Source organism: Saccostrea cucullata, unplaced genomic scaffold (genome assembly GCF_032062105.1).
Source record: "Saccostrea cucullata isolate Sc308-1 unplaced genomic scaffold, CSIRO_AGI_Scuc_v1 ctg1446, whole genome shotgun sequence".
In the NCBI taxonomy this organism is placed as follows: Eukaryota; Metazoa; Mollusca; class Bivalvia; order Ostreida; family Ostreidae; genus Saccostrea; species Saccostrea cuccullata.
The window spans coordinates 60,976-73,160 of record NW_026939888.1 but is presented as its reverse complement, the minus strand read 5'-3'; the positions used below and the strand labels follow the sequence as shown (position 1 = coordinate 73,160).

Here is a 12,185-nt window from a genome sequence, read left to right as displayed (position 1 = left end):
TGCTTTTGAATCCCTTGGCTAATTGGTGGATGATTAATTTGAAATACAAAGATTTTGTTTACTTTTGTTTATGAAATGATGTAATGAAGCAAAAAAAAAGGTATATAAAGATTACAAGAGAAGTTTAAGACTCAACAGAGTATAACAACATTGTATATATGTATGCATGAATTATCAAGGGAAGAAAACTCTACGAAAACATGAAATACAATATAGCAACATAAGTATCATAACAAAAATTGCAGTAAAAATAAGATTGCAAGATATTTTATGGACTTGCACTATTCGGCTTAGAGAAATAGCAGAAACGAACTCTGATGCTACTTACTTTTGTATGAAAATATGGATTTGGTTAAAAGAAATTAACGATGGAGACCGATGGGAGTTTAACTTTAAATCTTGACGGTTCCAAGAGATAAATCATTTAGTCTGACAAGGACAACGAACACGAGCTCTAAGGATAAAACTAATTAAAGAAATACTAAAATATGCAGAGCATGTACTTGAGTATACATGTAGTTCAGTGAGACAATTCAGCAGAGGAAAGCTAGATTTTTTCTCTTTCTGGTTGCATTTATACAGGTAAGACTATTTTGTAGGCTTGTGCGCGTTTTGGTCAAACATATTAAATTTTCACATGGCTTATTTTATTTACAATTTAAACTTTTTATAAAATAAGTAGTTAAATTTATAATAAGGTTTAGTATCTTTTGTAAAATTATTTATTGTAATTATAAATATTAGAAATAGATTGTTTACTTTAATAAATAGTGGAAAGCTTGATTTTGTCTCTTTGTGGTTGCATTTATACAGGTTGGGTAACATCCCCACTCCCCATAAACTGTAATGCGGTGGACATGCAGAAAGAGAATAAATAAATCCGAGGGAGATAAGATGCAAACTGGGACATTGAGAACCGGATGAACTTTGTCTGGTCGGGACCAGGGAAATGGAGGAAGGTTTTCCCTGGCCCTTAAAACCTCTCACATGCGGAAAAGCGAGGAACGATCCCGGGAGTTCATAATCAGATCCAGTCACCAGACACATAATATAAAAACCCCCAAACAATTCACAAAACAAATCAAAATCCCAAAAAGAACGTATTTATTTTACGAAATATGTAAATGAAATTTGATAGGAAACAAAAACTAATAATATAATGAAAATTATAGCATTCATTCTTTTATGAATACTGTTTGTTACAGAAGAGTTTTTAAGAGCTTTCACCTTTGTGATATGTAAAATAATGATTACACATATAGAAAACAAGCCACAAAGAACACGAATGTTCATGAGTGTAAGCTGCATGATTTTAAGAGTATCATATAAATCTTTAATACTCGTTGATAAAAACATCAATATGAAAGCTGAAAACAGTGAGGAAGAAATCCAGATCATTACAGTGCATGCTTAAACAATTGACGGGGTAATCGTATCTTGCTCTCTAAGGGATAGGCTGTTAATAAAGTTCTGATCAAAGCAAGGTACACCATGTGTGCACAATTCATCACTGTTTCACGTAGAAAAAAAGATTCATAATCCCAAAAGGTCTTTTGTAATCGTAAAGTTGAGAGCTAAGATAACTCCCCAAAGTAGAAAATCTGTGAACATACAATGAAATGATATTTAGAATATCGGGCGATGCAAGATACCTGATGGAAACAATTGTCGGAGTGCGAAACTTTTTATGGCATAAAACTTTGCAGATTGTAACATCATGTCCTACAAAACCCAGTTGTCCGATTATTAATATAAACAACATGATTGATTTCTCAAATCCTTCCAATGTCAAACCGATAATGTTTGCATTGAATAAATTAAATGTTACTACATATTCCTTATTAAAATCATACATGTTAATATGATCATCAGAGACGTTTTCTTGTTTCCGTCCAGATTTCCATCAAGTCGAAATACATGTCAGTGTGAGATCCAAAAAGTACTATTGGAGATCAATTCTGTTTCTTCGTCAAAATCAGACTAATTTCATTTAGAAGTTTCAGAAATTTCACTTACATAAAATGCCATCTAAACAAACTGTAAAAAAAATCTTTAGTTAACAGACATGATACATTATTACTTATAGCTAAAAAAAAAAAACGAGAAAACATTGATGTAACCATCAATTATCGCCCGGGAAATAAATTAAATAAACAATGAAAATGAGTCTTGATAATCAAACCGCTTTGATATGTGTGAAAAAGGCATGCCTCTAAGTGATGAGGACGATAGTCGGGAATATTTTGAAAATTTATAGTCCGATAAAAATCGAACAAAACCGCCTTTTAAACTTTATCAACTCCTCAAGTAAATGTTGGCTGCATAAAATATAGATTGAAACAAATACATGCATCACTTATATTCAAAAATGTATTTCACTTTCAGAATTTAAAACACGAACTGTGTAGAGTACGTTTTTATGTGATAAGTAAAATTCGATGTTCCAAAAAAAATGGACCTGTCGTTTTTTTTTATTGTAAATAATAAGCAACTTTATATTTTAAATATGAAAAACATACATATTTTTACAGATTCAGATTATGGAAGTAAATATATTATGTATCTCGTAATTTATAAAGGAAAAGAACATTCTGATTAACAATCTTTTAAATGTATAGAAAACTTTTAATTCTGAATGAATTCTCCCATTTCAATCCCCATACACCAACAGTTAAACTTATATGTATAGAGCAGCCCGGTCCCCCAGGCTGCAATGATCATCAGATAGATTTTTTTGTTTCGTTCCTGCTTCTCTGAAGATTATCATCAAGTCGAAATAAGTGTGGGATCCAGAAAGTACTATTGTAGTTCAATTCTGTTTCTTCGATCATCAAAATGAGACGAATTCATATTGAAGGTTCAGAAATTCCACCTTCATAAAATGCCATTTCTCAACAAACTGTAAAAACAATTCTTTAGTTAACAGAAATGATACATTATTACCTATACCTAAAAAAAACAAATAAAAGTAAACACTAACCACTCGCAATGAATTGTAAAAAGAATACATTTTATCAAACATACCACTCTTTGTATAAACTGGGTAACAGGGGCAAGGCGTGGCTTAAGTTAAACAATGGCTTGTAGATGTAAGGCGCAGGTAATGTTAGTATGAAAAAAGCCAGACGATCAGGGGCCCGTTTTACAAAAGAACTTACGACTAAGACCAAAAACTTCAGATGATTGTAATTTTGCAAAATTATTAGTTCTTTTCAAAATTTTTTGTGTAAAAATATCAAGCCACATTTCTTTTAAATATAAAAAATAAATCTCGAAATAATATTTATTAAAAAGTTATATGAAAAATTTAATTTGGTCTTAAGTTGTAAGTCCTTTTGTAAAACAGGTCCCAGACTTACATTTATATACGTTATGTGTTCTCTATTGAGAGATCAGTTTCAAGAAGGAATTGTCTAATCTTTCCTTGTTTTGATTATTCAAAATAATATACATTTATAGTAGCTAGGATTTTTTTTTGTTTTTCTTTGAGAATTTATAACCCATCATATTGGTTACTGAGAAAATAAACATTACCAGCTTCACTTCTGCATGTTCATTCAATCAAATTTACTTTGCTAGGGTTACTTTTGACGACTTCTTCTAGCTTGTGGATTTCAATCCAAAAGCACTTTGTAAACGTTTAAAGTACAAAAAACTTTTCCTTGTACTTCAAAATAATACATTGGTGTAAAAATTAGTGTATAAACGGGTTTAAGCTGCATTTTCTACGGTAAAATGTGATTAATGAAAAAATAACACACACGGCAGTAGTTCAAAGGTAATTAATAAGCATTGATAGGGATTTGAATTGGAATACATAAATAAAAGAAGATACATGTTTTTTTCTTTTTATTTTTGAGAAATAAAAAGCAACATGCTTTTACTTCACAACCACGTCTCAAAAAAGGGTACATAGGTATTATCAACAAAGAAATTATTATACATATACAATGCAGACTTTCAGATTTTTTTATTTGTTTATATGGCTCTATTGTGTACAGCTATTCTCGAAAAAAACAGATAACGGAAATTTAACACACAGAAAGGCGTCATAAAATGAATTATTAGATTGGATGAAAAACAATAAAGGATCTATTCAAATATTTAATATTAGAATCCTCTTGCCCTCATTTCGGAATAATGATCCATTTGTTAGGAACAAAACATAATTCAATTGTAAACAGCCTTTAAATGAACTGCACAAACAATATAGAATAGAATAAAATATCACGTTTGTTTTTCGGGGTATTTTTATTTAAGTCAATCACACTTAAGCAACAATCATCTTTTTTTCCCCTGTATATTGTTTTTTTATGATTGCACTAAATAGATCAAAATAATGTAGAACTTCGTAGCAATGCTTCACATAATCTATAGCATACATACTGCTTTCATGTTTTTTTTTTCTTCTTTGACAATCAACAAAGATATTGTTAAGATATTATTTATATCTACATATGTATATCTTATATTTAGTTTCTTAAAATATGAGTTTTTGTAATACAAATGATACTTGTATCTTCAAATAAATTATTCTACTCCTACTCAAACTCATCATGATTGTATAGTTGCATCCGGTAAGAATATAGTCTTTTGTTAACTAAGGATTTGTCTGGAAAGAGAAATATTCGTCTGATTAGTTCAATAATTATTCTTTTCCAATATTAGTGTGTTAAAAACTTCCAATAAGAAAGAACCATTATGATTTTAGATCTTGATTTTTTTTTAAATATCATCCAATTGGACCAGACTATTTTGAACAGTGCATTTTTGCGAATTCTGAAAATAAATGTTTCTAATTAAATAGAAGATGAAAAATATCGTTTCATTATAAAATAAAGATATGTTCTATGAAATATAAATTTGCCCCGATGTTAAAATGTAGCTTTTCACTATGTGTATAAATACATGACATGCTGAGGAATTAACTTCACTTCGGTTATTCTCATCCCATTTATATGCTATTTTCATCTCAAGAAATAGGGACTTTTTCTCAACCTTATATTTAACTTTGCTTTTTGAAACTTATTAATGTTTGGTGTTATGACATCCACAACCCTGTATAAGAAACATTAAGCTCAAGTATTAATCAACAATTTGATTTTTTTTAATCAAATGCATTTCAGATATAGATGTATTGGAGTGAGTTCGAACAGATAACACTTTCTAAACAGCGGAGCAATTTACTAAAGAAATAAACTGTTCCAACACACTTACGGATTGAATCTTTTTTAAGCAAACCAATTTCTACGATATAAAGTATTCAACGCCCTTTTAAGATTTTTTCAATCATATTGTGAAGCACCACTCGTTGTTGGAGGATTGAATATATATATTTATATAAACCTAGATGCGGCTCTCAGTGCCCATGAGCAGTTAGCGATCTTTTTTGTGCATATACGTATTGCGACACGATACCTTGGTATAAACATTCTTAATCAAAGGACTGGCGTTCACATTCCTCAGTGGATTCGAACCCGCAACGAATGGACCAGATCCCTACAATAGAGCAGAAGCTTTAACCACTGCACCACGTGGGCGAGTTAGACATAATGATTAATTAACAAAATAAATATCCATCAGAATAGCCTAAGATGTTTTGAGGACCTGATAACAAAAGAATGTACATGGGTTGAAAATAAATAACACATTCATCATTTGAATATATTTAATTCACAGAAAGCCTAAAATCAATGCGACTTTTATCAAAATAGTTTTTTTTATTTCCACGCACAAGATATTGAAAATTCCGATTTTTATTTAAATTGTATGAAAATAAAAAAAAAAAAATTTAATATTTCATTTTATTATACAGTAGGTATCATTATGCTTTATATATAGGAATAAAGAATAAAACCATTTTACAAGAGTGACTCATAAAATTATTGGTTGATTGATTGATTGTTTGTTGTCTTATGTTGCATTCGAGCATTTTCCACTCATATAGAGACGTGATCACATATATGAGAAGTTTCAGAGTCTGCCCTTTACTCGGCACTCAGCGACATTAAGAAGTCAGCAGAAAAAAACCAAACCAAACCAAAACAAAACAAACACTATCTTTAAGTGAAATGCATAATTCCCAAGCATATCAATTCAAGGAATATGGGCTTTTTCAAAAGTCCCAAACTATTTCTTGAGTTTTAAGCTATTATTTCTTCGATGCTATAACATTCACAAAGGTGTGTAAAGAAGAAAATCGAACAAAATTCCCATTCGAGTGATTTTTTGATACAGTCAAATATTGCGCTAAAACAAATATTAAAATTTAATGGATATATAAAACGTTGTATTTATCATTTATTTATAGATTTGTTTTTTTCATTTACCTTATTTCTTTAATAAGAAACTAGTTTATATTTACCCTGTTGTGTAATTGTGTTTTTCTATTACATTGTTTTGAATCAATATACAAGCAAATTGATTGTACAAAATATGTCGATATTTATATTATAAAAAGAATATCTTTTTCTTTAAATCAAACGCAAATTTAAAGATAAATTACAAGTAATGTATATCAAAAGCTTAATTTATTGTGCCGATTTTCTGCATTGAAAAAACAAAAGCATAATTTATTGTTTAGAAACCGTACGTTCCATGTTAATGTTTATAGAATTTATTTAAAAAGCGTGCCAATATGTAAGGTATCTACATCCAGCGGGTAAAATGATGTTTTTCAATTCCCTGCTAAATTGTAATGCGGATCGGTAAATGAAAGGATTCATGCAAAATGTCAATAAAATCAAATTAGAGTGATTGATTTCACTTTGTACTTCTCTTAGGTTTCTCATGTTTGTTTATAAAACACATTTGTGAAGCAAAAAAGAGTATGTAAGAATTACAAGAGTAATTTATTAGTCCGAAGAGTGTAGTAATACTGAATAAGTATTGCCGAATGATCGAGTAAATAGGAATTCTCAAAACAATGAAATATTCGAAAGCAATGTCAGCAATGTAACGAAGCATCAGAGAGATTTCATACGAAACAAAAATTAATAATATGATAGAAATAACAACATTCATTCTCTTATGAATAATGTTTGTTACAGAAGCATTTTTTAGAGCTTTTATCTTCTTGATATGTATAATTATGATTGCACAGATAGAAATAGAGCCCCAAAGAAGACGAATAATCATGCCTGTAAGACCCGTTAAACTATAAGTATCATAAAAATCTTTAATACTCGTTGATATAATCTTAAATATGAAAGCTGAAAACAGGAAAGAATAAACCCAGATCATTAAACACATTGCTATAACAATTGGCACAGTAAGTCGTATCTTGCTCTCTAAGGGATGGACTGTTAATAAGTATCTGATCATAGAGAGAAACACCATATGTGCACTTGAACAATTCATAACTGTTAAACATAAAAATGAATAAACCATATACCAAAAAAAGTTTTTGCTCACAAAATCATGATAATAAAGATAATATTCGAGATTCGAAAATTTCTCCACAAAAATAATGATGATATTTAGAGCATCAGAAAAAGCAAGAAACCCTATCGCAACAAATGTTGGAGTATGAAACTTTTTACAGCACAAAACTGTGAAGATGGTGATGATATTTCCTACGAAACCCAGTAATGCGATTATCAAATTCAACACTGTAATTGATTTCTCAAATCCTTCCGATGTTAATTCAAATTCCTCTGAATCGAATAAATGGAATGATATTTTATAATTGTTAAAAAAATCATTTGAGTTTGAATAATCATCAGAGCCACTCTTTGTTTTATTCCAGCTTCTCTGTAGAGTTTTGTTATTTTGAAACAAAGGTGAATACCAAAATGTACTATTGTTATTCAATTCTATTTTGTCATCAATATGAGACAAATTCCATTTGGAAGGTTCAGATGTGGATACCAAAATTTCCTTTTTGTAAAATGCCATTTCTCAGCAAACTAGAAAAAAAAGTATTTTCTTCCGTTAACATGAAGTTCAACATTATTATTTTTAATTAAAAAAAAAATATTAAAAGTGAATCCCAAACACTCCCACCAATTTAAGGAGATGCATTTTAGAAAAATGAAACATACCTCTCTTTGTATTAACTTGGTAACAGTGTCAAGGCGTGGCTCAAGTTAAACACTATCTCGTAGATGTTAGTTGTCAGCTGATATGAGCTACGAAATAAAAACCCAGATGATCAGACTCATATACGTTATGTCCTCTTTACTGAGAGATCACTTCCCTAAAAGGAAACGCGTCATCTTTCCTGCTTTTGGTTTGATAATACAATATATGTTTATTAGTCAGTAGGATTTTCGTTAAATTATTGGCCATATCCTGTTTATCATTCAGAAGAAATATACCATTACATTGCTTACAGAGAAAATATACGCTGCCGTCATTTCTAAATGTATGTCGCTATGGTTGACCGTAACACATTTGATCACTTTTGCTGGCCGGTGGCTTTCAAACCCCAAAGTACGGAGTTTAAAGTATAAAAAAAACTTCTCGTCGTACCTCAAATTAAAATGATAAAATGGTCTAAAAACTGAGTGAATCGGGCGGGTTTTAACTACATTTTTTATAAAATAAACGTGGGGATTTAAAAAAGCCTCTGATTTTTAATATTCTTAATCACTGGTTAAATCCTATATTCTTGTGTCGAGTATTCAAAAGATATTCTCCATATGAGTGAAAAATTCTCAAAAGGGACGTTAAACAATATACAATCAATCAATCAATAATCAAGTGATAAGCTTTCCTAGGTCTTTTCAAGAAGATTATTTAAAGTTTCAAAGGGACAGAATAAAGTTTGGTGCGAATATGATGTAGATCTAACTGTTGATTTATATGAAGTAGTAATGCATCAAAAGAAACATCGTGTATAAAAAGGTTTATCGTAAGAAAGATGGCCTTGAATACACTTTTTGTGAGGTTTAAAAGTTTCATCAGATTTTGTTTTATAGTTAATGGTAGCTATGAAAATTACCAGAAAATTAAATTTATATTCATTGCATTTATATTCTCTTTACTGAGATTTCATGGTAGAAAAAAAAGAAAGAGCACAATATTTCGATTTTCCGCATTTGTTTATCTAACTTATACTGTAAACGAGAAAATTTGGCGCATACGTATTGGAGCGCAAACACAAGCTTAAGTGGGAATGCATTGGCGCAAATAAAATAAATAAATTTTAGCGCTTGAACTTGTCATTATAATATATATAATATATATATGTTACATTGTTTTCTTTTATCCACGCCAGTATTTGACTCTTTGGTTATTCAAGCACGGAAATACAATACCACTCCCGTAAATACTATATAAGTAAACATTTATCAACTTTACCGTGATGCTGCAATCACATGGACGTGGCACAATGTCAATTTTATTTATTTATTTTTAAATGAAATAAAACATGGAGTATATATGCATTTAATTCATATTTAAACAATGCAAGCATCGAAAGAAAGTTACTTGGATAAACGGTAATCATAATCGGGTATTGTCTGCAAGCTCAATCGCCATGCTTGATTGCAATGTTTACTTCGAGGAGATAGATGATTGACACGCCGAAAAGCCAAAAAGGTGCTAATAATCAGTTTCGGGTAACAACTAACAAAATTTTATAATTGAACTATAATTTTGCAGAACTTTCTCGATCGATCCTATAGTGCTAGTGTGTATATAAAAATCCAACGACCTTTTAATATAACGTAATCGCACGTTCCGGTTTATATCATCGTCTCAAGCCACGGTCTGGAGTCCGCATATATAGCTCTCTCCTACCTGTGGCTGCTTGATCACAAAAAGTGTCGTAATCTTGAAAATTCACTCATCTCATATGACGTCATATTCAGTCAGTGGGAAGTTTTGTTTCCATCGCAATCGAAATCAAAAACTGACGTCAACAGTATACAAGAAATATTTCCTATACTGCGATTGGATATTGAAAGGTCGCGATAAAGTTCATCATCCGACTATGCTTTACTCGCATTGGTCAATATTTTAATGAGCTACGAAGAATTCTCTCCTCGTTCAACCACGGCCAGATGGGAGAGGAGCGTACATTTTGGCTGTGGTTTGCGACGATGGGTTTATATGTACTTATGTAAAATCTGTGAGCACACATATTGTAAATGTATTATATTTAGCGTGTACGATATTTGGCGGAAATTGAGTTTTGAACAAGTTAGCGTAGGTTTAATTTAGCGTATTTCTTATCCTTCTTATTTACGTATATAAGTACAAAACATTTAGCGTTGTATTTGAATTAGCATAAGTGTCTTTCCGCCAAAAGCGCTAAAAATCTTTGTTTACCTGTTTAAATATAGGTAAAATAGCGTTCATTTATTGAGTTCCTCCCCCTTTTTCTGACATAAGAGACACTAGACCGAATATAGTTATATAAGTGTGGTATATAATGTTTTTGATTTTCTAAAAGAATGTTAATCTACCGGATTTACTTGTAGATCTTTCAGTTAAGAATAGGCTTTACATGTTTGAGCTATTCAAGAAAAAAACCCGATAAGGATGAAAGTGGAAATGAAAATTACACAACTGACCAAGGATCATTGCAGAACCTAGCGAATGTTAATGTATTTAGTCCCATTTACTCGATCACCTAATTTTTTCTCATAAGGGTTTTAGGAAAACTGATTTTGTATCCTTTCTTATGCAATATACATATAGGACTGGGATTCTCACATGTGAAAAAGTATAGAATTCATTATAGATCACCGAAGCCGAAGGGTTTTGTGATAAAAAATTGTCGTCATCAACGTCGTCGTCGCTGTAAACTTTTTTCATTTTCATTTTCTTTTCAAGAATTACTGGGCTATTTTTAACCTTCGCAGTACAGTTAAGGCTACAAATGGAAATATCAGCAATTTTTAAAAATAAAAAATACATCTTTATTAGGATAGGCACTTCTTTTTAGGAGATCACTTATATAAAAAAAAAATATGTGATGTTGTTCGAATCTTCATGTTGAGGACATTTAGATTTTTTTATTTAGACTTGTCACGTGATGTCGACGTCACAGGATTTTAACAATTACACTTGCAGTTTAGAGGTCATCTATAAATTTCAATATTGCAAGGGCATAACCAAACTAAAACTCTTTGTTTGATTTTTTATTCTTTTAAACACTATATGTAGATTGTGAAAAGTGCTGCCAACCTATATAGATTTCCTTTTTTCAATGGTAAAATTTAAGTTGTTGGACGACAGGTTGAATATTTTGCTGGTCAACTTCATTAAATATAGCTACAATTTATTCAATTGCAAGATTTCACAAGGTTCGCAGCACTTTTCAAATACCGTATTAGCAGAATTCTTAGCGAGGATTTAATTTTGGCATTACAAGTGAGGGTGCTGACATCGCTCAAATTGATTTTCGCTAAAAATGAATTGCTTTTTTTTGTAAAAGCTTCATAAGTAAGCATTTTATAATAGCTAAAACTACATTTCGCTAAAAATAATATACATGTACCACTTTTTAAGGACCAATCGCAAAATTTGCGTCTCGCTAAAATGTCCACTAATGCGGTATCTGAATGCTTTTTTAGTTTATCTAACATTGCAATATCTAAAAGACCATGAAGTAAGAGAAATAAAACTTAAAATGACAAGTGAACCATTGCAGACTGCAAAAAATGTCCTAATTTGATTTAGAAACACATAACCGCACATTCTAGGTGCTGCATTATCCAAAGAGCAAGATAAACAATCTTAGGTATAACATGTATAATGTAGGCATGTAGGAAGAGAGGTAATTCCAAAGATTGTATTTAAAAATGTCTGCAACAGAGATACAGTGTATATACATAGAAATAAATACATGTATAAAACTTTAAAATAAACATGTTTTAATTCTGTTTAAACTATCAAGGACAAATGAATTTCTTATGAATATTTTGTTCTAGTACTAATGACAACGTACTAGTAGCGATTATGAAGAATTCTTACGCAATTGTCATGCATATCAGAAACAAATAAATTGTCTTTGCAGTCAATGGTCATACTGCATGGTTTCTTCATCCCATCATAGGCCAGGAATGTAAGGAAGGTGCCATCCTTGTCAAAAACATGTATTTGTCCAACAGCCACTATGATAATGTGAAAGCATGAATCGCAATATAGATCGATTGGTGGAGAGCCAGAAAGCTCCGGGGTGTAAGAAAAGCGATATTCCCATTCTTATTAATCACAGTAAAGATTATTTGATT

At 30.8% G+C, this 12,185-nt stretch overlaps 1 protein-coding gene across 1 annotated transcript; it reads right to left on the bottom strand.

Moving 5' to 3' along the window:
• Nucleotides 1-6,515: 6,515 nt before the first annotated feature.
• Nucleotides 6,516-8,164, bottom strand: LOC134254221 (cysteinyl leukotriene receptor 2-like). The gene is made up of 2 exons (XM_062736773.1): nucleotides 8,043-8,164; nucleotides 6,516-7,907 (listed from the first exon to the last, which is right to left on the bottom strand). The coding sequence occupies exon 2, from the start codon at nucleotides 7,894-7,896 to the stop codon at nucleotides 6,763-6,765; it is 1,134 nt and encodes a 377-aa protein (XP_062592757.1). The 5' UTR covers nucleotides 7,897-7,907; nucleotides 8,043-8,164; the 3' UTR covers nucleotides 6,516-6,762.
• Between the last annotated feature and the right edge of the window lie 4,021 nt (nucleotides 8,165-12,185).